Genomic DNA, 27,702 nt, shown 5'->3' on the forward strand with positions numbered 1-27,702 from the left:
GAAGTGGCCAAACTTCGGGTTCTGGCCGTAACATATACAGTAATACGGTTATGAAAGGATTAACGTGATACTGACTGAGCTTTGATGCAGGAATAGATTAGGACATTTGCCCAGCTAAAATGATCCCAAGGACGCCGAATTAACAATTAAATGATTAGATTGAAGCAATTTAGGGAACTCGCAGAATTCAACGTGGCTTCCTCAGTATCAAGGCTGTAACTACAGGAGAGCAGCCCCTGTGACTGCAGGGGGTCCATAGCTGTAAGGGGGCCCCAATTACTACTTCCCTCCTTCTGATAAAGGGGTTGATCCTTCAGATCAGGGATTTTTGTGGCTACATGTGTTATGGATGTGAAGATTACGATGGCCACACTTGATTTATGACCCTTGTGAGATCGGCCCCGGACTATGAGGGTAACAAGTGGTTGGCAAGGAAAGGATGTGAACATTGGGGGGCCCATCAAAGTTTTGCCCCTGGGGTAGTTATGCCCCTGCTCCATACACATGGGGCGGAAAATAAATCTATATAAAAAAAATATACTTTCCTTGACAAGGTGGAAACCAATGCAATCTACGATTGCGTCCAACCCAAGCCTCCACCTGAGTGCGGACCAGTGTATGCGATTTTAATTTTCTTTTTTGCAGCTCCAGGATGTGGTTGACAGGTGAGTGGTTAGGGAGGGGACCATGTGGGAGATGTGCCTACACAGGCCGTCCCTGTAACTGATGCGAAACCTCCCACCTGAATGCTACCCAATTTGTGCAATTCCTGCTAGATTTGGTACAGCAGGCAAAGGGTGTATAATAGTACACCTGATTGGCTAACTGGCGTCTGCTGACCATATAAAGGCAGGAAATTGCTCTCGCTGGGAGTTGGCAATTGTGTTTGTTGCAGTTGGCATTCAGTTTAGAGGCAGTGGGGGTGAGTTCCCTGGAGGTGAGAGGTCCAGGTCTCGCCCGTACTTCCCTCTAGGTATCGCATGGTGGTTTGGGGGCCCCAGCCAATGAGAGAGACTGGGGCCCCCGGCTGTCGTGCGGACCAGTGTTTGTGAGTCCATACACATGGGGCAGAATATAAATCTATATAAAAAATATACTTTCCTTCACAAGGTGGAAAAAAAATAATAATACATAAAGCTCTGTAATGCTGAACTGTAATACAGAGAAATGTGACATTGCCTGAAAGATTTTGAGAAATTCTGAAGGCTATACATTGAATGCAGAAGAAATTATTACAGGAAAATAGTTTAAATCATAACATTTTTTTCCTACCTCTGCTCCAGTAACCAGCTGGGCTCTCGGAAGAGTAAACATGCATTCATACAGCTTATAGTGCTGAAATAAACTAAAAGAAGGAAGAGCATAACACAAATAATCAAGTACAAATTTCATAGCAACAAAGGAGCAATAGTACGGTGGATACTAAGACATTTTACTATAGTAGGATTTTTAGGATAGCTGTACTTCCTATCCAGTCAAGTAGTAGAGCCATTGTCACACAGAGTCAGGGATAGTCGTAGTCAGCCAACTTCGCTATGCTGGAACTACGCGCAGTTCTACGCAATTACGCTTCGCAAACTACGGTTTCGAAATCAGGAGCTTCGCTACATTTGAATTTCGTAGGCTACGAGTTAAAATACGGAAGCTTCGCGTAGTGCGAAGCGTAGTGTATGCAGACGCATATGCCCTTATGCGGAAAAATGTCCGCAATAATCCGCTAAATATGCGCATGGGTGAACTAATATATGCGTACATTCCACCTTCCAATGCGGAATTGCATACGTATAGAAGGGCAATAATATTTCTGCGCATGTGCAATGATCCGTATAGACGCAATTACCGCACGTGTAGTTGACTTCGAAATACATACGTCAACTACGCATAGCGGGCGAAGCTTCGAATATCGGTACTACAGCTACGTGGAAATACGTACACAAGGTTTTTAAGCTTCGTCTATGAACTACGATGCGTGGTTGCGGACTAGGCATCGGTTAGTTGGTTGATCACTTGGACATCTGGCATGTGATGTGATTAATAAACAACCATTCATTCATTGAGTGTGTGGACCTTCAGGATTTTTGCATTTGACTTATCGGTCCCACACCTCGACTGCTTGCATGGTGAACAACTCTTCTATGGATTTTGACACAAGCATGTGACTAATCCAGTCAGACTTCAGTCAGAAAAATCTGATCTGGATGCTTGTTCAGGGTTTATGGCTAAGAGTGTTAGAGTATTAGAGGTAGAGGCTCAACAGGACAGCCAGGCAATCTGCACTGTTTAAAGGACACCCAAGGCGAAAATAAACTATTGAAATAAATGATTCTATCTATCTTCCTTCTCCTAAAACTGACTTTTTAAGATATTCCACAGTTGTATTTTAAGTTTAAATCTACTTTTTACGTTTTTATTGTTTTTGCTCAATGACACGTTCATTGAAGTATGCCAGAGCTAAAATCTATGAACTATTGAACTTTTTTATCTCTTTTCTGTTCTCAGAAGCCCTTTTCTGCTAGGAAAGTGTTTTATAGTTGGAATTTCTTATCAGTGAGGCTCACACTGTAGTCACACCCTGACTGAGTCAGGACTGAGTCAGCCACTTACATACTGTACCTGATATTTACCGTAACTCTTTCAGGCAGAGAAAGAAAAAAAAGGAACACAGTATAGTTATTTGTGAGCTAGGCACTGTACATACCCATGTCTATCTTATCATGTCACGTCACCTTGGATATCCTTTAAAAACAAAATAAATATGCCAGCCTCCACATTTCTCTCATTTCAGTTGCTCTTTAAGCCATAGTTTTTAAAAAGTGTATTTAATACATTTGCTAACATTTCTACACAGGTATGGTAAAGAAATGAAATGTTTAATGCTTTAAACAAATCATACAGAATTTCCATAGAGATGATAAGAAAATATCTCAATTTTTGAGACACGCAATACATTGTTATTTTTTTTTTTTTTTACAATAGCAAGCTGTCCGAAAATTTTTCCAAAATGAGTTATAAAGGAAAAGCAAAGAGACTTTTTTAACAAGGTGATTTTTCCATCCATGTTTTAAGTGTTTAAAGCGGATTACGTAATGTGAATTTTCTGCTATGCCAGAGACGCACAGATATAATATGTTTAAGTGCTCTGTATCAGTCTGCTTGGAGAATACATACTGATTGCTAAGAAAAAGCACTGCTGAAAAGGTGGAATGACTTCAGTCATGACCTGATCAGTGGAAGAGTAACTGCAGCCCGTTCAGGGCCGGCGCTACCATTAAGGCAAGGGGGGCAATTGCCCCCAGGCCCCAGAGGCCAGGAGTCCACCAAGCCTGTCCCATCTTCAGATAGTTCAAAATTCAATTTATCCGGCCTGGCTGCCAGATACTGCGGCTGTTGGGGGAAGCAGCAGCAGGCAGGGGAAGGAGGAAGATACCTCCCGCAAGTGCCCTCCCTTGCCTGCCCGTATGCAGAGCTATACAAACGGAAGCAACAGTAAAACCCAGCTGACAGCGCCGTTGGGAACTTCTGCAAGTCTTCTCCTCATCGCACGGATCCATGTTTCCTCTCTGCTGCCCCCTAGTGGCGCCTCATTACTGTGCCACTAGAGGAGTCAGCGAGGAGATACGGAATTGTGTGATGGGGAGAAGACTTGCTTAAGTTCCCAGTGGCGCTGACAAGTGAATTTTGCTTATGCTTCCACTCGCATCGCTCTGCATATGGAGGGGGCAAGGGGTAGGCTACCTAAAATGCGGGACATCTGGCTATCTATACTAGTGAGGACTACCTATTACTGGGGGAACAGCTGCCACTGGGGGGGGGGGGGGGGGACCTACTTAATCCTGAGGGCACACCTGGCTATGTGTACTGGGGGGAGGCTACCTAATCCTTGGAGGCACATCTGACTATTTATCCTAGGGGGGCTATCTAATCTTGGGGACACATCTGACTACAGTATCTATACTGGAGGGGAGGAGATACCTAATCCTTGGGAGCACATCTGGATATCTATACTGTGGGGGGCTACCTAACCCTAGGAGCACATCTGGCTATCTATACTGGGGTGGGAACTACCTATGTCAGCGTAGTGATGGAAGTGGTCGGGGGTGCACAGGAGCGCCCCCAAGTTACTTTTGCCCCAGGGCCCCATTAGAGCTAGCACCGGCCCTGAGCCCATTGGGGGCAAAGGCACCCAATGCAGTCTTCAGGTGCCTCATGGTCCAAGCAGAAAGCTCTCCTTGTTCAATGCCATGCTTCTGTACTTGCTTGTCTGGAATTTTTACCTTTTACTTCCACAATTGTTAAAAGTAATATAGTGATAATGTAGTGCAGCACTATAATATTACTTTATATACTTGCAGTTAGGCCAACATTTTTATACCAAAGATGCAGGCTTAAAAGTTAGTGGGTCAGCTTATGTGCAACTGAAGGCTAACATTTTTCTTATGAGAGGGTCCGACCTAGCATGGGTATTATAACCTCACCGGTAAACTGGGCACTGGGTGAGCCGAATGACGGCTCACCCTGCTGCCGCTCAAATTCCTGGCAGCAAGACATACTATTTCCCCTCCGAGTTGTAGCAACTCTGTGGGAGAAGTATCTCGGGGTAACCCGAATTACACTTGCACGGAGCGCGCACTATAGCATCAGTGCTCTAGTGGCACCCGGCGTAGGCGCCAAAATGACCAGCTTTGCCACCCCGCCATACAGGGCGTGGATTGGAAGGGTGTATCGGCTATAGCAGCTGATTTGGGTATGTGGATCGCCAGGGGTTTTATAGACACCCGTAGAAAATATGGATAATTGTGCTTGATGCATTAATAGTAACCAATCGGCTGCAGAAGTAGCCAATCGGATGCGGGGTAGGGAAGGAAAAGTGGTGCTAACTGTCTATTTTGTAGACAATCAGCTACAGTAGCAATTGTTTTGGCGCCGGGAAGTAAGTTAGTGTTAGTCACTCATAGAAGGGGTTAATGTTATGCGTGCTTCTATAGTCATCTCTCCTGGCTCTTAAAGCAATTCTCATGTCTCACACTTCCCATGAAAGCTCCATGATTTCACTTTGGTCATGTGCACTCTACTGTACATACATTCTCTTAATGTGTCTTCTGCATGAGAGGGCTGGGGGAGATATTGGGGGTTGGTTTATTAGCAAGTTACACTTTTTTGCCCAGTTTTTGAGGCCAAAAGTGTCTGTGAATAGGCCTATCTGAAAGTTCATACACTTTCAAAATATTTGACAATAGTAATAATATTAGTAGAACTTTTAGCAAACTTTTCCGGAAGTTCGGTTCGCCCCCATAATGCATCATGAGTGTCAACTTTGACCCTCTACATCACAGTCAGCAAGCACATTGTAGCCAATCAGGCTACACTCCCTCCTGGAGCCCCACCTCCCCCCCCCCCCCCCCCCCTTATAAAAGGCAGGCAGCATCAGGCTTTTCACTCACTCGTGTGCCTGCAGTAATTAGAGAAGGAAGAGCTGCTCTGCAGAAACCTATAGGGAAAGCTTAGTTAGGCTCTTGTAGGCTTTTTAGCTTGCTCCTTGCTGATTCTTATTGCTAAGAAAGCACCCCTCAACAGCTGATCTTGTTCTTGTGATCAATTTTTTTTTTTGTATGTGTGGCCCACTTGCATTATATACAGCCCTGTCAGTCAGTCGCAGCTGGCCTTTGGCCCCTTGGTGGTATAATTACTACTGTGCCAGGTGCACATTGTAATACTCATCACTGCATATACCTACCTGTTGTTCACTTCAGTGCACCCACCTACCTACGTGAGCGCACGCAGTGTCTCTGTGCCTGTCAGGTACCTAACTGTGTGTGACAGGTGCACATTGTAATACCCATCACTGCATATACCTACCTGTTGTTCACAGTGCACCATGCAGTGTCACCAGGGATGAGAAGAAACTACGCCAGTGCGAATTTACGCATCGTAGTTTGCATCTACGCATCGTAGTTCGTAGATGAAGTTTCAAAACTGCGCTTATGAATTTATGCGTAGCGAAGTACCGCTACACGTAGCTTACGCCGACTTTGCATAGGTAACATGTGTATTGTGTAGTGAACTACGAATGCGTTACTCGCGTCTAATTTTCCACGTGCGATTGTATGCTTACAAATTTACGTGTTGGAAAGGGGAATGTACGCATAGAAGAGTTCCTGGTATAAGCATTAAAAGAGGAATTAGGGCCTGTTCAGACTGTCTGCGTTTCTAGAACGCGTATAAATTAAAAGAAACGCAAGTTGAAAAACGCATGCGTCTTCTTGCGTTCAAATGCGTTTTCTATTGTGTTTTGCACACACACACTTGACCCGGGGGAAAAAAAAGAATTATGGGAACCGCAGAGGGAAACGTACGCTAAAAACGCAATAGTACGCGTTTGTGATATGCGTCCATAGACTTTCATTGCATCCGTTTATATGCGTGACGCACAGAACTGCGTGCAGCAATGCGGATGAGAAACTTATGCGTCTGATACGCATACATGTGAACGAGGCCATTAGAAAACATTAGTAGCCGTTTCTATGCGGAAAGTCTGCCTGTACACGTTCTGGAAAAACGTCTAGAAACGCACATAGTCTGAACAGGCCCTTAATGTGCAAAATTTTCTGCATGCAGGCATAAGCATCCGCATACACTACGCTTCACACTATGCGTAATTGCGTATTTTAATGCGTAGTCTACGAAATGCATACGAATCGAATATTTGATTTTGAAGCCGTAGTTTGGTGAAGCGTAATTGCGTAAAACTATGCGTAGTTCCAGCGTAGCGAAGTTGACTTACTACGTCCATCCCTGAGTGTCACTGTGCCTGTCCGGTACCTGTCTGTGTGTGACAGGTGCACATTGTAATACCCATTACTGCATAAACCTACATGTAGTTCACTTCAGTGCACCCACCTATTTACGTGAGCGCACGCAGTGTCACTGTGCCTGTCCGGTACCTGTCTGTGTGTGACAGGTGCACATTGTAATACAAATCACTGCATATACCTACCTGTTGTTCACTTAAGTGCACCCACCTACCTACTTGAGCGCACGCAGTGTCACTGTGCCTGTCCGGTACCTGTCTGTGTGTGACAGGTGCACATTGTAATACCCATCACTGCATTTACCTAACTGTTGTTCACTTCAGTGCACCCACCTACCTGCGTGAGCGCACGCAGTGTCACTGTGCCTGTCCGGTACCTGTCTGTGTGTGACAGGTGCACTTTGTAATACCCATCACTGTATATACCTACCTGTTCACTTTTTTTGTGCATTTTTTTGTGTGTGGCCCACTTGCATTATATACAGCCCTGTCAGTCAGTCGCAGCCGGCCTTTGGCCCCTTGGTGGTATAATTACTACTGTGCCTGGTGCACATTGTAATACTCATCACTGCATATACCTACCTGTTGTTCACAGTGCACCCACCTACCTACATGAGCGCACGCAGTGTCACTGTGCCTGCCTGGTACCTGTCTGTGTGTGACAGGTACACATTGTAATACCCATTACTGCATATACCTACCTGTTGTTCACTTCAGTGCACCCACCTACCTACGTGAGCGCATGCACTGTCACTGTGCCTGTCCGATACCTGTCTGTGTGTGACAGGTGCACATTATAATACCCATCACTGCATATACCTACCTGTTGTTTACAGTGCATCCACCTACCTACGTGAGCGCACGCAGTGTCCCTGTGCCTGTCCGGTACCTGTCTGTGTGTGACAGGTGCACATTGTAATACCCATTACTACATATACAGTACCTACCTGTTGTTCACTTCAGTGAACCCACCTACCTACGTGAGCGCACACAGTGTGATATTTTATACCACCAGTCACTGTACCTGTTCATGGTACATGTGTGTGACAGGTGCACATTTGTAATACCCATCACTGCCTATACCTACCTGTTGTTTACAGTGCACCCACCTACCTACATGAGCGCACGCAGTGTCACTGTGCCTGTCCGGTACCTGTCTGTGTGTGACAGGTGCACATTATAATACCCATATACCTACCTGTTGTGTTCAGTGAACCCACCCACCTACATGCACGCAGTGTGATATACCACTCCGTGCATACCTATTAACTGCACATTGTATTAGTCAAGTCAGCGCATACCTTTCACTTCATCCCCTCCGATATGGACAAAACGGACAAAACAGGTAGAGGCAGAAGTAGAGGCAGACCCACAGGAAGGCCACCCGGCAGGTCTGTGCAAGGTCGTGCTGATGTGATTTCATGCGGCTCTGGACCAAAGTACAGTGCTCAGAGGAAGGCACGTCCCATCAACTCCCAAGATTGTCAGGACGTGGTTGACTATTTAACACAGAACATCTCATCTTCCGCAGCCACCAGTGCTACTACAAGCACTACTACAAGCACCACATCCGCTGCATTTGACAGTTCGCAGGATTTATTTGGTGGGGAAATCACTGATGCACAGCCATTATTGTTACAACCAGATGAAGGCGCTAAGCAAGTTACACCACCTCATATGTCTGAGTTAGGCGGACGTAACGTGTGAGGAGGAGGATGATGAAGTACCTGCTGTTGGTGCAGTTTTGGAGGTGTCTGAGGCAAGCGCAGCTGGGCAGGATGATTATGATGATGACGATGATACGGATGCCACGTTTGTTCCCAATAGAGGAGATGAACAGGGGGACAGTTCCGAGGGGGAGTCAGAGAGGAGTAAGAGGAGACGAGTTCCTGAAAGAAGCAAGGGGAGCTCGTCGTCAGAAACAGCTGGTGGCAGTGTCCGGCTCCATGTATCGCCACCTATGGACAGCCAGCCAACATGCCCTTTAACGTCAGCTGCTGATGCCACAATAGTGCCATCCCCCCAGGGGGGCTCAGCAGTTTGGACATTTGTTAATGTGTCTGCCTCAGATCAGAGCAATGCCATCTGTTCTCTCTGCCTCCAAAAATTGAGCCGTGGAAAGGCCAACACCCACGTAGGGATAACTGCCTTATGAAAGCACATGCAGAAAAGGCACAAACTGCAATGGGAAGAGCACCAGAGTAAAAGCAGCACACAAAAGGAAAGCCACCCTCCTTCTCCACTCCTCCTTCAGGTGCAGCATCTTCAGCCGCTTTCTCCCTTGCACCTTCACAGCCACCCTCCTCCACTCCACCTCTGACCTTGAGCGGTTCCTGCTCCTCTGCCCACAGCAGCCAGGTGTCTGTGAAGGAAATCTTTAAGCGCAAGAAGCCAATTTCTGCCAGTCACCCCCTTGCCCAGCATCTGACAGCTGGCTTGGCGGAACTGTTAGCTCGCCAGCTGTTACCATACCAGCTGGTGGACTCTGAGGTCTTCCGAAAATTTGTGGCCATTGGGACACCGCAGTGGAAGATACCAGGCAGCAATTATTTATCTAAAAAGGCGATACCCAAACTGTACCGTGAAGTTGAGAGGCAAGTGGTGTCATCTCTGGCACACAGCGTTGGGTCAAGGGTCCATTTGACCACGGATGCCTGGTCTGCCAAGCACGGTCAGTGCAGGTACATTACTTACACAGCCCATTGGGTCAACCTGGTGACCCGATGGCAAGCAGGGAGTACGTGGCTGTGCAGCGGACCAAATTGTGACACCTCCATGGCTTGCAGGCAGGCCTCCTGCCACCTCCTCTCCTCCTGCTACATCCTCTTCGCTGTCATCTTCCACCTCCTTGGCTGAGTGGCAGTTCAACTCTACTGGTGTTGCGATCTCCTCTCCAGCTACACAGCCCCAGCTCCCCAGGGCCTATGCTGCATGCAGGTAGGACGGTGTCACGCCATCTTAGACATGTCTTGCCTCAAAGTGGAGAGTCACAATAGCTGCTCTTAACAAACAGGTGGATCAGTGGCTGGCCCCGCACCAGCTGGAGATCGGCAACGTGGTGTGTGACAACGGCAGCAATCTCATTTCTGCTTTGAATTTGGGAATGCTGACACATGTACCCTGCATGGCATATGTGCTGAATCTAGTCATTCAAAGATTTGTGTCAAAGTACCCAGGCTTAGAGGACGTCCTGAAGCAGGCCAGGAAGTTGTGTGGGCATTTCAGGTGGTCTTACATGGCCATGGCATGCTTTGCCGATATTCAGCGGAGAAACAAGTTGCCTGTGAGACGCCTGATTTGCGATAGCCCGACTCGCTGGAATTTGACCTTTCTTATGTTCTCTCGCCTGCTAGAACAGAAGAAAGCTTTCACCCGGTACCTCTACGACTACAGTAGAAGAAAACAGTCTGGGGAGATGGGGATGTTCTGGCCCAACAACTGGACAATCATGCGAAATGCATGCAGGCTCATGCGGACGTTTGAGGAGGTGACCAACCTGGTGAGTTGCAGTGAAGGCACCATCAGCGACTTGATCCCATATACTTACTTCCTGGAGCGTTCCATGCGTAAAGTGGTGGATCAAACTGTGGAGGAGCGTGAACAGGAACAGTTACGAGAGGAAGCGTTGTGGGATCAATTCTCAGACTAGATGTTTCCTCAACACCTGCAGCAGCACAGAGGGGGGAGGAGGAGGAGATAGAGTCGTGTGGGGTAGAGGAGTCAGACTCGGATGATGAGAAAGGTGTTTCTTTGGAGGAGGAGGCAGTGGCAGAAGAACAACGGCAGCAGGCGTCGCAGGGGGCTTGTGCTGCTCAACGTTCCCGTGGTATTGTTCGTGGCTGGAGGGAGGAGGAGGACTTACCTGACGTCACTGAGGAAGAGAAAGAGGAGATGGATAGTACGTCTGGATCCAACTTTGTGCAGAGGGCGTCTTTCATGCTTTCCAGCCTGTTGTGGGACCCCCGTATAAAAAAGACTCAAGGGGAATGGCAATTACTGAGTGGCCACGTTACTAGACCCCCGGTATAGGCACAAAGTGGCGGAGATGTTTCCAAATCACATGAAGGCAGAAAGGATGCAGCACTTTGCAGAACAAGCTGGCAACTATGCTTTACAATGCGTTTAAGGGTGATGTCACAGCACAACGCAATAAAGGTACCACTGCCAGTAATCCTTCTGCCATGTCCACGCAGGCAAGGACAGGACGCTCCTGCGATCTCATGGTGATGTCGAACATGCGGACATTCTTTAATCAAACGCCTCGCCTTAGCCCTTCTGGATCCACCCTCCACCAACGCCTGGACCGGCAGGTAGCCGACTACCTGGCCTTAAGTGTGGATGTACATACTGTAAGCAGCGATGAACCCTTGGACTACTGGGTGCACAGGATTGACCTGTGGCCAGAGCTGTCACAATTTGCCATCCAACTTCTGTCTTGCCCTGCCTCAAGCGTCCTGTCAGAAAGGACTTTCAGCGCAGCTGGAGGCATTGTCACTGAGAAGAGAAGTCGCCTAAGTTACAAAAATGTTCAGTACCTCACCTTTATCAAAATGAATGAGGCATGGATCCCAGAGGGCTACTGCCCGCCCGAAGACGAAGTCAGTCCCCACACACAGCATCTCTGCCTGCACGCCGTGTGACTGCCTGCTCCAAGACTAAGTCATTCCCCACACAGCACCTCTACCTGCAGGCCGCTTGACTGCCTTCTCCGCCACCACCAACAGGGTCCAGGACTCCACGTGGATTCCTGAATTTTTAAGGCCGCTATAATAATTTTTTCTGGTGCGTGTACATGCCTGCCTAATTTTTCTGGCTGCACTGCAGCTGCAACAACAAAACAAAAGGCATGTACATGTGCCAATTTCCCTTCGTGATCATTACCTTGCCACGGTGAAGGGGCTTGCATATAACAATGAAGCAATGACCGACGGCGATATGAGTGTCTCGGGGGGATGACACCCAAGATAATAAGGTCGTTGCTTTATTGTGGACAGACCAAATTTGATCAGCTGGACAGTCACTGTTGTTCTGTCATTGAGCTAACTCAGCCTGGCGACAATATGGGCTTGAAAACCGCCACGGCCTGCACTCTCGCCATGGTGCGCACCTGTCCAGCATGGCCGTCACTACACAAACAGCTGTTTGCGGTGCATTACACGGTGAGTTTGGTGTGTCAGTGTAAAGCAGTACTCTAATTACACTCCCTGATTGATGTATACACATGCAAGATGTTTTAAAGCACTTTAGGCCTGCAATTTAGCATTCAATGTGATTTCTGCCCTTAAAACGCTGCTTTCCGTCAAATCCAGATTTTTCCCCGGGACTTTTGGCGTCTATCCCACTCCTCCATGCAAAAACTCAGATGTTAGACCCCTTGAAACATCTTTTCCATCACTTTTGTGGCCAGCATAAGTGTTTCTAGTTTTCAATGTTCGCCTCCCCATCGAAGTCGGAGCCAGGAAAGGTAAATATATCAAGCCTTGTCAAGCTTGTAGGGGGATGATTCGGGGGAGCCAGCGCTGGATTGCCTGCAGCTACAGGGGAGGGGGAAGCCTCAGTGGAACCCTGAGGCTTCCCCCTCCCGAGGTGAGTACCCCCCAGGGAAACTTTTTTTGTTACAGAGTCTCTTTAAAGCACACCTGAAGTGAGAGGTATATGGAGCCTGAAACATTTATTTATGCATATTGTCTGGCTAACCTGCTGCTCTGCTGCCTCTAATACTTTTAGCCATAGACCCTGAACAAGCATGCAGATCAAATATTTCTGTCTGAATCAGCCGGATGCATGTTTCAAGTGTGGAAATCAATAAATTATTCATCCCCTAATATATACTCAGTGTTTGCTGAAGTACTAGTAAAATCTGAACAAGCACGATAGGGAACAGAGATAAGCCATTTCCAACAACAGCAAAGGAAATAAACATTTGAAGCTTACTGGGAATATGATTGAAGAATTTTATGGTTCAAAGATCAAAACACAAGTGCTTATTCGTGATGGTCATTGAGATGCATATTAGTTTGAAGTGATGCAGAATTGTGCTAATTAGTATGCAAATTTAGTTTGAAAATGGATCAATCGAATGAAGCCAAAGTGGAATTTGGTTGGTCCATTTTTAAACTGCATAAATTTAATAATAAAACTGTACAAGATGGTTTAAACAAGGACTCTAACTTCTTGTGCTGGTACGATGGGTTTTAAATGCCACCGTTTTTTTAAATGTTTCTATCTTTTCATTTATTTTTGTGCCATATGCTGTGTAAGATGGTGTTTACTGTCACTATTCATTTTATTTGCTTCCATGTGCTGGCTTTAAATGCCACAATTCTCTAATGGCCCATACTCACGGGCAACTTTTTGGCCTGTCGCCAGCACACGTGAGCGTGTGCGCGACAGGCCGGCGACAGCTCGTCGCCATGTCCTTCCGCATACACACGGCGGAGGGACCTGGCAACTGATGCGGCGGAAGCTGTCGCTGTTGCTCCTCCCCCCGCCGGAAGCCCAATGTATAACTTATCTTGTTGCTGTCGCTAGTCCGCGTACTCACGCGGACTAGCGACAGTTGCGGCGGAGTTGCGGCGGCGACTGTCGCCAGGCGATTGAGCGGTTCAATCGCCCGGCGACATCAGCGACGAGCAACAGCTCTGGGTGCGCGCCCGTGCAACGCCGCATACTCACGGGCGACCTGTCGCTGCAACACACGCGCGCCGCGTTGTAGCCCGTGAGTATGGGCCATTAAGCTTAGAATTAATGGTGCATGTAACCAGCTCAGTTAACAATTTGAACTCGGAATTTACGATGTCTCCCCATCAACAGAGTCTGCTTCATGTCATGTTGAGGGAACTATTGATGTTATCAATTTAGCCAGGATGCCTGAGAAAACCTCCTCAGTAACAGTTGAGGCATCTAATTACATTTATATTTGCTAAAGAATGTTTCTCCTCTGTATGTCAGTGTATATAAGCTGTGTTTTTCAGTTCTGGTCAGGAACCAGTCCGACGAAGGCTTTTTATAAGCTGAAAGATCACTGTTTATCCATCTCTAAGTTAGCCAATAAATGGTATCATCCTGATTCAAAACTCCTTGCTTTTAATAATTGAAGCGTACATTTTGCTCCCCTTTTTTGTGCAAGAATTATTTGTATCTCACTGACCATCCCCACAGCTTATGTTACATGGTATATAATGGTTATGGCATGTCAGTATTATAACAATAAACAATATTGCCCCCTGCATGGGATGCTATCATTACGCATTATTCTATGCTGCATTTGCCATTACTCCAATATTGCATTGTTAATTGTTCAAATGTTCAGTATTTTTTAAAACCAAAAATCACCAATATTGCATTATTGATCAAGACCCCAATTTAGGATATTAAAGCACGATTAGGTATAAGTGCGCTAAGACTTTAAATACACCCACACAATACGCACCTCATCTTAATGTAGTCAATGATGTCTGTAGCTTGTTCTACATTGAAGCAAGACAGTTTTCCTTTGGTCCTGAGTAGGCTGTGTCCTATGCCAGCCATGGCTCTTGTCAGCACCATCATGTTCTCTGCCAGGGACAACTGCTTGGCTAAACATAAAAAATAGTGTTTGGTTTATACTTTAATCAATTTATACATGAGTTCATACAGTACTGAATATAGAATTTAAATTACCCAGAAAACTTTGTTTTCTGGTTGAACTCGATGGACGTACCGTATGTCTTTTTCAACCCCAATAACTATGTAACTATGGAGTTACATATCAGGAGTCAGAGTTATATATTAGCAGTCAGAGTGATACAAAATGTGAATTTATTAGGAGTTGCTATTAGTACATTTTATTTGCTCATAATTCTGTAATCAAAGAATTGCTTCCGACTCCACAGCCATGGAAGTCTTGCTGTGTGAACTACAATTACAAGGCCAGATTTATGCTTTTTGTGCCCCTGGCCTAGGCCAATAATGTTGTGGCTCCCCTATCTTCTGAAGCAGTGCCCCGCCCATTTTATATACTGCCCCCTATTCCGTGTGAATCATCCATATACAGCAGCCCCTTTCTTTCATGAACAGCTCCCTTGAGCAAGTTTCCCTTTTTCATGTGTTGCTCCCCATTTTCAGCCTCCACCTTCATATGTAGCAACCCCTCTGTCATGTTCAGGTGCCCCTTGTGCTGCAGCCACCCAGGGCCTGGGCCTTTTCAGAAACCCAGCCCTGCAATCAGCAGATGTTCAAACTGACCATGTGCCACTGCAATCACTTACTAAACCACTAGGCAGGGCACACGCTTGATCTAGATACTTGCTCTCGCTCCATGCAGAATGTAGTTGTTCTGACAGCATATGAAACTCAACTGGGTGGTTTCCATAGTCCGAGAGTTTATGTCCACACTGACAGCTTGCAAAATCCCCCATGTGGAAAAAAGCAACACAGTGTTACCTTTAAAACCTCAAACATAAAAACGCAGACAATGTGATACGCCTATTAAATTGCATAGGCTATCTATGCAAATGCGTTCCTTGCACTGCAGAATGATGCATGCAAAGTGTGATCCCTGGCTTACTGTCTGTTATGTGATCACAATGTCATAAATAACAGTTAGGACTTACTGTGGACTTGTTATATCTTTATAACAAATCGGTGAATGCAGACGGAGGCTTTGCTATGCAGTTCAAATTACACATCTACTGTACAAAACAGGAAACCACACACTCATTTCATACCTGTCATCATTGAGTACACATTAAGTTCAAGTAAGAGAAAGATTGAATCTACCTTACTAATAACACACACCCCTGATGAGTCATAGCGACAAAACTTGTAGGGCGGAGCCTAACAGCGGAGGAGACTCGGGGAAACGCTTCTTTGATATCCGCATTGAAAATGATGTTTGTGAGTGCACTTTTTAATTACTTTTTAACTGAATAAAATGGTTTTACACTATGTTGAGCATTTTCTGGAACTTTTACTAGGTTGAACACAATGCTGCCGAGAGAGATTTGTTGAACAAGCAAGTTAGCTGGTCTGTACAGGTCAGCCACAGCATTCGGTGAGAGGCTCTATGCATCATATTCATATCACCTGATGTGTGTGTGACGTGGGCTGGGAGCACTGGTGCTGTGGAGGTTAAAGTGTTACAATAAGGTGACTGTTAAGACGGTATCACACTATTGCTGTCCAGATTCTCTCTTGATGCGAGCTATTCCTGGAACGTCAGCATGTTGAAGAAGTCAGCTGACTGATGAGGATTTCAAAAATCATATGTGCTGGTCCGATATTTGGTCAGCCACTTAATCTGGCTGGAAGAGCACCAAACCCACCATGTGGGCCAAAAGCGAGTTTGCTGATTTGGTATGGTCGGCCACAATATCCGGTGAACGCATTCTTGTTTGGTGGTTTATAGTTTGAAGAACTACTAAGTGGAAGAGACAGTACATTGGAACTGTAGAACAGTGTATGTGGTACACTGGGACTGATTACCCTATACGGTTTTTAAGTATCTTACCTGCTTGTTGAGCACCACTCTTTGTTGAGGTTTTTTGAATAACACACACTTACTTTCAATGTTCTCCATTAGGAAATGTAACAGTCCCATGAAAGCAGTTAGCTGGGATGAACTGAAGTTTTTCCCTTTTCCCCAGCAGAAGCCGGACACATAGTAATCCACCAAGACTGCTTCCTTTAAATTTGTTTCCGTGTCTTTAAAGTTTAGATAGTTTTCCATTGTCCTGCAAACCACAAATATCACGGCTATCAGCTACCATTCACATCATGTCCTATTTATTTGTAAAAAAAAAACAATTTCTAAATATAACTTGACTTTTACATGCAATCTTGGAATAAAAGGTCCACCAAGCCATGTGTGACTATAGGATCATGGTTTCTAAGGATATGTAAAGTAACATTATAGCACTGTACGGTATTGGGCACAGAAGTATAATGCTCATAGGCTGATGACATTTAAGGGCAGGTTCACATTGGATGCTTGTCCGCTGCTTCCCGGCGATCAGGTTCAGGTCCCTAATCACAATTCAGCGGGCAAAATCTTGTGATTCAGCGCGATTTGTGCTTGTGATTCCCATTCAATAGAACGGGAATCACAGAGCATTCACCTCAGAGACGCTGCATGCAGCGCATTACCGATTGATCGAAATCGCAAACGCTGCAGTGTGAATGTATCAATAGAAATACATTAGTAACAGCGCTTTGCGATCAGCAAAGTGCTGAAAAAGCGACAAGTGTGAACCAGCCCTATCTCCGGTATGTTGCTAAAGGGCTGATCGAAGCTTGGCAACCAATTCAAACTATAAATTCCATCAGGTACACAAGTTCTTCTGGCCCATACCGGTATGACGATATACCACGGTTTGATAGTGCATGGTAATCATACCATGCACAATCCCCTTTTACCAGTTTTCGGGGGCAGGGCTACCGGGGGGCAGAGCGACATAGCGGCAGGGATGCGACGTAGCGGCAGTCGAATGAACAGCGGAAGCTGGTCGTCCTGCACGCTGTACTAGCATCATTTTACTACTTCCTGTTCTTGTCCTATTTCCCTGAAACTGGCTACACCTATGTCTGTCTCTCTACACTGCGAACACCAATCCTGGCTACACCTATCCCTGGCTACCTATGCTGCAGGCACCTATCCTGGCTACACCGATCCCTGGCTCTCTATACTGTGGGCACCAATCCTGGCTACACCTATTCCTGTCTCTCTATACTGCGGGCCCTAATCCTGGCTACACCTATCCCTAGCTCTCTATGCTGCGGGCAGCAATCCTGGCTACACCTATCCCTGGCTCTCTATACTGTGGGCACCAATCTTGGCTACACCTATCCCTGGCTACCTATGCTGCAGGCACCTATCCTGGCTACACCTATACCTGGCTCTCTATACTGTGGGCAAAAATCCTGGCTACACCTATACCTAGCTACCTATGCTGCAGGCACCTATCCCTGGCTCTATATACTGTGGGCACCACAATCCTGACTACACCTATACCTGGCTACCTATGCTGCGGCCACCTAATTCTGGCTACAGCTATCCCTGGCTACCTATGCTGCAGCCATCTACTACTGGCTACACCTATCCCTGGCTACCTATACTGCAGCCATCTACTACTGGCTACACCTATCCCTGGCTACCTATGCTGCAGTCACTTACTACTGGCTACACCTTTCCCTGGCTACCTATGGTGCAGCCACCTAATTCTGGCTACACCTATCCTCCCTGGCTACCTATGCTGCGGCCACCTACTACTGGCTACACCTATCCTTGGCTACCTATGCTGCAGCAACCTACTACTGGGGTGGGTGGGGGGCATAGCCGGCCTTTGATATGAGCGACTGGAGCGGTCGCTCAGGGCGCCAGCTTCCAAGGGGGTGCCTATAGCTGATTGCCTACACTGAGGGCACCTACACCTGATTTCCTATACTGAGGGCACCTATAGCTGGCTACCTTTACTGAGGCCTCCAACACCTGGCTACCTATACTGGAGGCACCTACGCCTGGCTACCTATACTGGAGGCACCTACGCATGGCTACCTATTGGGGGGATGGAGACCTTCAACTGACTTCCTATACTGGGGGCACCTATTCTTGGCAACCTATATTGAGGGCACCTACACATGAGATCCTATACTGGGGGCACCAATACCTGGCTACCTACCTATACTGAGTCTGAGGGCGTTTTGGAGGGGGGGCGCACTGTGGCTATAACGCGTGGTGCAAAATTGTCGGTGCTGTGCTTTCATCGAAATGAGGGGGAGGCAGCTAACTGTCCCACTGATTGTTTTTATTAATATTCCTGAAAGGTTCTAGCCTTAATTTTTAAGTGTGTTCAGGATATCGGTAAATCGGTAAACCGGAAGTCATTGCTACGAACTGCGGGCGCCACTCGGGAATGTGCTGACGCTTGAAGGGGTAACTATGATTATTAGATTAGATATAAATGTGATTTGCCCGCCTGCTCTCGTATCCCCTGATGACGGCAGAAGGCCGAAACTAGTCGGGACGAGACCGGGCAATTACATACTACTGATTGCTGTCCTGGTATTGTAGTACCACATTGAGTTGGAAGCCACTATTGCCAAGAGGGTTCCTACTGGAGTAGGACCCTCTATATGTGAGTTATACTTTGCTTTTATCTGGAAGAAACTTTTTACTCAATAAACTTGTCCTTTATATTCCACTGAGAGAATCCTTTATCTCTTTTCTTATGGTGCATGGAGTGGCACTTTTAGGAGTGAAAGAACAGACTTTTGGAATCTCTGGAGGTGGAACTGAATTGCATTGCTTTGAGGTTGACCACACAGCGCTGCTGCTTTGTCTGACATTTGCTACTGAGGAAAAGGATATACCTCTACAGTCGCTGCAGTGTGTGATTCTGATAAGTAGAATAAGAGCACTTACTGACAACACTTTGAAGCGCCTCTACTATATTGTATACTAAATGCACTCTTTCCATCCATTCGTGGTTATTAATAGTATTTTTTCTATTATACATACGTGATGTATCACAGAGACCTGAGCATTTGTGTCACAACGTCAAAAAGGTTGGAGAGCACTGTTCTAGGAGATATCTCAGGAGAAAAGGGGAATTGCATAGAATACAATATACAATACAATAACCTTTCTATAGCGCTTTTCTCCCATAGGACTCAAAGCGCTTAGGCTCTCTCAGATTTGGTAATTGGTAGTAGGATGAAGTAACCTGGGCCTGTGTGTGTGTATACAAACGTGCGTGCGTGCGTGCGTGTGTGTGTGTGTGTGTATGCACGTGGGAAGAGGATGAGGGGGGGGGCAGAAAAATCAGGTTTTGCTCAGGGCGCTGTGAAACCTAAGGCCGGCCCTGGTGGGGGGCATATTATTTAATGTAAGGGGGGGCCCCAGGTCCAAAAAATTGTTTAATATTGTTTACCGTTAGAGATGAGCGTAATGACGTAATTACGATTTCGCGAAATTTCGCGTAATTAGTGTAATTACGATTATGGCCGTAAGTACAGAATCGTAATGAAGAAGGATTTCGCGAAATTTCGCGTAAGCGTAATTTTTGCGTAATTTCCGCATTACAATGGGTATTTGTTCATGCCGTAATTTCGCATTAAACGCTACCGTAATTTCGCGTTAAACCTAACGCTCCGTATAATATAAAAAAGCCGCCGACTTTAAGGGTTAATAGCAAAGCCCCCTTAAATGCTAAGAGCCTCAAATTTGAAGAATATATTAAGGAGATCAGAAGGAATAAGAGGAAATTTTTTTTTTTCAAAAAGACCTTATAGTTTTTGAGAAAATCGATGTTAAAGTTTCAAAGTAAAAATGTATACATTTAAAAACCCGCCGACTTTAACGGTTAATAGCAAAGCCTGCTTAAAGTTTAGGAACACCAAATTCCTAGGGTATATTAAGGGGATCAGTGGGAATAAGAGGGAAAAAATTTTTTCAAAAAGACCTTATAGTTTTTGAGAAAATCGATTTTTAAGTTTCAAGGGCAAAAATGTCAAATCAGAAGGAACCCCATTGGTCTGCTAAGGACCAATGGGGCTCCTTGGAGCCCAAATTCAAAGATGCTTAGAGAGCTCTGAGCTATATAGCTCAGAGCTCTGTCGGGTCTGTGCAGCGCAGACGCGTATGCAGCGGCTGAGCGGCGAGTGACGTCGGGTGCGGCGTAGTTACAATGTAACAAAGTTGTTACATTGTAATAACTTTGTTACATTGTAACTGATAGAACATTTCCGAGGCTATTTCGAGGGATCATTTATTTAAAGGGACAGGTAAGTATTAATGGTTAATTAAGAATATTAAAGGACTTTTTTCGTGGTTATGTTTTTTGTTCAATTAAAATACTTTTTCTAAGTGTTTGTGTGTTTATTTACTTTTAACTCTTAAAGGAAATGGGTAAGGGGTACAAGTACCTCTATACTCATTTCTCCTGGGAGGCGGGGTGGGCATCTGGGGGACCCCTTTTTAAAGGGGACTCCCAGATTCCACCATGAACCCCCCCCCAGGAAATCGCGGCCTCCACCTCCACCGCCCATCGGAGGTGGAGAAGAGCCCCTTGTCCTTGGATTGGACAAGGGCTCGGAGGGGGAGGGGAAAGCTTGGCTGCCCCTCCCCTTCCAAGACCCCCCAATCCATGGACCATGCGGGCTGGTATAGTCAGGGTGTGGAGCCCCACGCGGCCGGTGCTCCGCATTCTGGCTATCCCAGCCTGCATGGGGGACAAGGGGTTAAAGAGGTCTGGGAGGGGGGACCCCACGTCGTTTTTTTTTTATATTTCCCACACTCAGAACGAAGTAAGTAAAACTCTTCCCACTTGGGGGAATCTATGAAAATAATACACTATTGTTACCTGTGCAAAAAAAACTGACATAAAAATCGAATTTTCTCAAAAACTATAAGGTCTTTTTGAAAAAAAAAATGTTCCTCTTATTCCCACTGATCCCCTTAATATACCCTGGGAATTTGGTGTTCCTAAACTTTAAGCAGGCTTTGCTATTAACCGTTCAAGTCGGCGGGTTTTTAAATGTTTACATTTTTCCTTTGAAACTTTAACATCGATTTTCTCAAAAACTATAAGGTCTTTTTGAAAAAAAAATTTTTCCTTTTATTCCTTATGATCTCCTTAATATATTCTCCAAATTTGAGGCTCTTGGCATTTAAGGGGGCTTTGCTATTAACCCTTAAAGTTGGCGGCTTTTTTACATTATACGGAGCGTTACGGTTTAACGCGAAATTACGGTAGCGTTTAATGCGAAATTACGGCATGAACGAAACGCGAAATTACGCGTTGAAAATTACGCTTACGGTATTTTCAATTACGATTTTAATGGCAATTACGCTACCGTAATTTCGCATCATAATCGCAAATTTCGCATGCGTAATTATAGTAATGCGAAATTACGAAAATTTCGGCTCAACTCTATTTACCGTAATACCGTCATATTTTTTTTGATGGTTATCATACCGTGGAATTTCATACCGTTGCAACCCTACAGCCTACACAAATTCATGGCACACAATCAGCCAACAGTCGGTTTCCTAATGGACTGGCTTTCTCTTTACACTCTTCTATTGATGCTCTGAATGAGTGCCTCTGTGCTTCTTCCTGACACTCCTCTGGTAGGTGGTATCTCTCAATATATGAGAAATTAAAGCAAAACTGAAACTTTAAAAAAGTCAGATACTTACATTTGGAGAGGGAAGGCTCTCCAAATGTAAGTATGCTCCAGGCATACACTATCAAATATTGATTGTACAATCTCCCTGTATCTTCGTAGTCTAAAGATGTGCGTGCACATATCATTTCACCTCAATTTTTTGTCACCCACGAAATCTTTTCTCTATATGGGGGGCAGAAGGAGGATCGATAGTGCTGAGAACCATGAAGCGGTTTCTGTGGGCAGGGTAAGGAGGGTATTGGTAACAATGGACTCAGGTTGGTGTCACTTAAGGATTTAGTAAGTTTATCTCAGCAGACCTTGAGGGGTCTTTTGAACACATGCTAGTTAGCCATGATGTCCCCAACTGGCCACCTCAGCCTGGCATTAGGGATGGCCCTGCCTAGGAGAACTAACAGAGGAGCATGTGATCAGTTTGATCATCTTATAGATTTGTAAGTATCTGATTTGCTGTGATGACTTTCTGGTTTAACGCATGATCATGACCAGCAAACAAAACCTTACAAATTTATCAGCTAATCAAACTGATGACATGCTTCTCCATGAGTTCGCCTAGGCAAGGCCATCACTATCTGGCATGTGTACAAGGCTTAAAGGGACACTTAAGTCAAACAAAAAAAATGAGTTTTACTCACCTAGGGCTTCCAATAGCCCCCTGCAGCTGTCCGGTGCCCTCGCTGTCTCCCTCCGATCCTCCTGGCCCCGCCAGCAGCCACTTCCTATTTCAGTGACAGGAGCTGACAGGCGGGGGACGCGAGTGATTCTTCGCGTTCCCAGACACATTAGCACCCTCTATGCTGCTATATGATATATGATATATGCTATAGCAGCATAGATGGCGCTATTGTGGCCAGGAACGCGAAGAATCACTCGCGTCCCCAGCCTGTCAGCTCCTGTCACCGAAACAGGAAGTGCCTGCCGGTGGGGCCAGGAGGATCGGAGGGAGATTGCGAGGGCACCGGACAGCTGCAGCGGGCTATTGGAAGCCCCAGGTGAGTAAAACTCATTTTTTTTTGTTTAACTTAAGTGTCCCTTTAAGAGTCAACATAAATAAAAAGCTTGTTAAGGTAGCCATACACTGGTCGATTTGCCATCAGATTCGACCAACAGATAGATCCCTCTCTGATCGAATATGATCAGAGAGGGATCGTATGGCTACCTTTACTGCAAACAGATTGTGAACCGATTTCAGCCTGAAACCGTTCACAATCTGTTGTGGTGGTGGTGGTGCTGCTGCCGCCGCTCCCCGCCGCATACATTACCTGCTCCGCCGGAGCGACTGCCCCCGGTCACCGCTGCTCCGTCTCCGCTCTGGTCTCCAGGTCCGGCATGCTTTACTTCTTCCTGCCCGGCAGGAAGTTTAAACAGTAGAGCACCCTCTACTGTTTAAACTTCCTGCCGGGCTAGAAGAAGTGAAGCATGCCGGACCTGGAGACCAGATCAGCGCGGAGACGGAGCAGTGGTGACCGGGGGCAGTCCCGCCGGCGGAGCAGGTAATGTATGCAAGCTCTATTGCGTCGGTCGTCGGGTACTAGAACGCCGCTAGCGACGCGCTCCCTACCCGCAGGCGATCGACAGTAATTTTTTCGCACGGAGCGATCGACGGGATCGGACGGAATGGATCGAAATTCGGCGTGTTGTGGGAACGATGTGACAGCAGATTCGATCCCAGTGATCGAATCTGCTGTCGATCTGGCGGGAATCGGCCTAGTGTATGGCCAGCTTTAGGCTAAGCTCTCATACTACATGGAAGTGGTAACAATGGAGTAGATTGGGCGTTTAAGGCAGTATGTTGTATGTCTAGCTTTCCACAACAATTACTCAATGGGCAAGTGAAAAAAAAGCCCAAATGACCTCTTCAAACATATTTCATTTGCTTGCTCTTGCTGAGATTGAAGGCAGTGGTCAGCTTATATGCCTAACAGGGGCGTAGCATTAGTGGTTGCATAGGTTGTGACCGCATCGTGGCCCTTGGGCCAGAGGGGCCCCAAAGGGCCCTCCCTCAACTGCAGTATTAGCTCTCTATTGGTCTGTGCTCATAATAATCACTTCTATAGATACTTTGAATAGTGGTAATCATTAACAAACTGTTCCCCATCCACTTCTTGCACTTCTGACACTGTAGTTGCCATTGGCAGGTTTTGGTGCGCCATATCAATTGTTATGTATAGAGTGTTTGGGGTGGCTCCATGTAAAACTTTCATCGGGGCCCACAGCTACTTAGCTACGCCACTGATGCCTAACTACCAAAACATCATGTCTATGGGCACTTTTATGCTATCTGGCTGACAATAGATTTCAAGCAAACATCAAAGCCTCATTCAAACCATAAAACAGGCTTTTCTGCAGGGACGGACCTAGACCAAGTTGCGCCTGGGGTAAGGTTAGGTTTTGGCGCCTATGCTCTTATCCCTACTGTTTGAGGGTGGCGATTTACTGGACTCCCCCATGTGGCAACTAGTGTTGGGCGAACATCTAGATGTTCGGGTTCGGGCCGAACAGGCCGAACATGGCCGCGATGTTCGGGTGTTCGACCCGAACTCCGAACATAATGGAAGTCAATGGGGACCCGAACTTTTGTGCTTTGTAAAGCCTCCTTATATGCTACATACCCCAAATTTACAGGGTATGTGCACCTTGGGAGTGGGTACAAGAGGAAAAAAAAATTTAGCAAAAAGAGCTTATAGTTTTTGAGAAAATCGATTTTAAAGTTTCAAAGGGAAAACTGTCTTTTAAATGCGGGAAATGTCTGTTTTCTTTGCACAGGTAACATGCTTTTTGTCGGCATGCAGTCATAAATGTAATACATATAAGAGGTTCCAGGAAAAGGGACCGGTAATGCTAACCCAGCAGCAGCACACGTGATGGAACAGGAGGAGGGTGGCGCAGGAGGAGAAGGCCACGCTTTGAGACACAACAACCCAGGCCTTGCATGAGGACAAGAAGCGTGCGGATAGCATGCTTTGTACCACCATGCAGTCATAAATGTAATAAAGATAAGTGGTTCAATAAACAGGGACCACGCGGCAACGCTAACCCAGCAGCAGCACACGTGATGGAACAGGAGGAGGCGCAGGAGGAGAAGGCCACGCTTTGTGAGACACAACAACCCAGGCCTTGCATGAGGACAAAAAGCGTGCGGATAGCATGCTTTGTACCGCCATGTAGTCATAAATGTAATAAAGATAAGAGGTTCAATAAACAGGGACCACGCGGCAACGCTAACCCAGCAGCAGCAGCAGCAGCACACGTGATGGAACAGGAGGAGGCGCAGGAGGAGAAGGCCACGCTTTGTGAGACACAACAACCCAGGCCTTGCATGAGGACAAAAAGCGTGCGGATATAGCAGCAATGCTTTTTGCCGCCATGCAGTCATAAATGTAATACAGATGAGAGGTTCAATAAACAGGGACCGGAAACGCTAAACCATCCCAGATGTTCATCGGTCATGTTACTTGGTTGGGGTCCAGGAGTGTTGCGTAGTCGTTTCCAATCCAGGATTGATTCATTTTAATTTGAGTCAGACGGTCTGCATTTTCTGTGGAGAGGCGGATACGCCGATCTGTGATGATGCCTCCGGCAGCACTGAAACAGCGTTCCGACATAACGCTGGCTGCCGGGCAAGCCAGCACCTCTATTGCGTACATTGCCAGTTCGTGCCAGGTGTCTAGCTTCATGCCCGGTTTCAGGTCCAGCGGTGCCAGCCACAAATCCGTCTGTTCCTTTATTCCCCTCCAAATTTCCTCCCCTGTGTGCTGCTTATCCCCAAGGCAGATCAGCTTCAGCAACGCTTGCTGACGCATGCCAACAGCTGTGCTGCACTGCTTCCACGATCCTACTGCTGCTGGTGCTGGGTTAGCATTTCCGGATGAGGTACAGCTTTGAGATGCGTTGGAGGAGAAGGAGTCAGAGAGGTAGGTGCTGCTGTTGTTATCCAGCTGTTTGCGGCGTGGGCAACACCCGCGCCGTAGCAGGTGAGGAATCGCTGCCAGGCTCCACAAGGTTCACCCAGTGCGCGGTAAGGGAGATGTATCGACCCTGGCCGAACGCACTCGTCCAGGTGTCAGTGGTGAGGTGAACCTTGCAGGCAACGGCATTCTTCAAGCTTCGGGTTATTTAGCTGACCACGTGCTCATGCAACTCAGGCACTGCAGAGCGCGCAAAGTGGTAGCGGCTGGGAACCACGTAACGTGGGATGGCCACTGACATCATGCCCTTGAAGCTGTTTGTCTCCACCACTCGATATGGCAGCATTTCGCAGGCCAGAAGCTTGGCTATGCTGGCTGGCTGTTACTGCCACGGCCCGGGGGTCATTTGCTGGCAATTTCCTCTTGTGCTCAAACATCTCAGAAACAGACAACTCAACCGTAGCGCTGCACACCGAAGGGCTGTTGGTTGTTGTGTTTGATGAACACTGGGAGACCTCAAGAGCACTAGTCCGGAAAGTGACAGTGTCAGCATCGTCTGATGTTTGTGAATGTTGTGAACCACGCAATGGCTGGGCTACTGCTGCTGCTGAGGCGGGTCTGGTGGTGAGTCTGGTGAACCCAAGGGAGGCAGTGTTGCTGGTGGTACCCTGTCCTGCCGCGTTTGCCCACAGAGTGGGATGTTTGGATAGAATGTGGCGGCTCATGCTGGTGGTGGAGAGGTTGTTAATACTTTTCCCCCTGCTCAGGCGGGTCTTGCACACCTTGCAAATCGCCATGGTAACATCCTCAGTGCAGTCTTCAAAGAAAGCCCAGACTTTAACTGGCTGAGGACTCGGACCTCGTGCGTGATGTGCTGGTGCTGCTTAACCCACTGCTGGACGCTTGAGAGGTCATCCAAGTAATTATCTGGTCCTGTTCTTTTGGATCTGTGAGGGTTGTTGTCCTGGACAACATGGGCAGTATTGAGTGGGTTTTCTTGGGTGCTCCCCTGTGGCCTGTACGTGAACCGTCAGGGGAAACACCTCTTCCCTTGCCCCTCCCTCTTTCACCGGATTTCTTCCTCATTTCACTTATCCTTAAAGTACACGCTGACTGGCAGCAGTACAGTGGCAGTACAGAAATGCTATACAGTGGTGGGTGAGCGGTGTACCACTATTGTCAGCAGTGACACAGAGCACAATGCTATACAGTGGCGGGTGAGCGGTGTACTACTGTTCCCAGCAGACACAGAGTGGAAGTAAACACAATGCTATATAGTGTGGCTGAGCCGTGTACACAGAGTGGCATTAAACACAATGCTATATAGTCTGCTATATAGTCACCCCGAACAGGGTGATGTTCTGCAGAACCCGAACAGTGGCAAACACTGTTCGCCCAACACTACTGGGAGGGAACGCAGATTTTAGTACCTAAACACACGATACAACATGTTTTCCGGGGTCGGACTCTGAGGCACATACAGATGGTCCCGATCATCATCCTCATCATACAACTCTTCTCCTGAGTCTGACCCACCCACCACCTCTGCCACCCCAACATCCCCAGACACAGACCCCTCATCGTCCTCAACATTAACTTGGGATGCTGGCCTGAGCCAGACCTCCTCCTCCACATCAGGCCCCATCATCTCCTCAATGGCAGCCCTCATTAATCGCTCTGGCGACGGACTGATGGACACAACGTTCTCCTCCGGGGAGGGCTGCTGCTGACCACTGGCTGCTGGGGTGGATGTTATAGCTTGCGTGGGGCGTTGGCTGTTGCTGTTGTTGGGAGTGCTGCTCACAGCGGAGGTCTCTG

At 46.8% G+C, this 27,702-nt stretch overlaps 1 protein-coding gene across 4 annotated transcripts in view; it reads right to left on the reverse strand.

The window, feature by feature from the left end:
• CABCOCO1 (ciliary associated calcium binding coiled-coil 1) overlaps positions 1 to 27,702 on the reverse strand; it is a 166,780-nt gene that overhangs the window by 129,677 nt on the left and 9,401 nt on the right. For all 4 annotated transcript variants that reach the window (XR_011024586.1, XM_068258852.1, XM_068258853.1 and 1 more), the window contains 3 exons: positions 16,352 to 16,521; positions 14,241 to 14,385; positions 1,273 to 1,345 (listed from right to left, as the gene is read on the reverse strand). Coding sequence is in view for 3 of the 4 variants with exons in the window: in XM_068258852.1 (XP_068114953.1) it covers positions 1,273 to 1,345; positions 14,241 to 14,385; positions 16,352 to 16,521 (388 nt within the window). In the remaining variant the exon portion in view is untranslated. The remainder of the gene's footprint in view (positions 1 to 1,272; positions 1,346 to 14,240; positions 14,386 to 16,351; positions 16,522 to 27,702) is intronic.

Source organism: Hyperolius riggenbachi, chromosome 10 (genome assembly GCF_040937935.1).
Source record: "Hyperolius riggenbachi isolate aHypRig1 chromosome 10, aHypRig1.pri, whole genome shotgun sequence".
NCBI classification, from domain to species: domain Eukaryota; kingdom Metazoa; phylum Chordata; class Amphibia; order Anura; family Hyperoliidae; genus Hyperolius; species Hyperolius riggenbachi.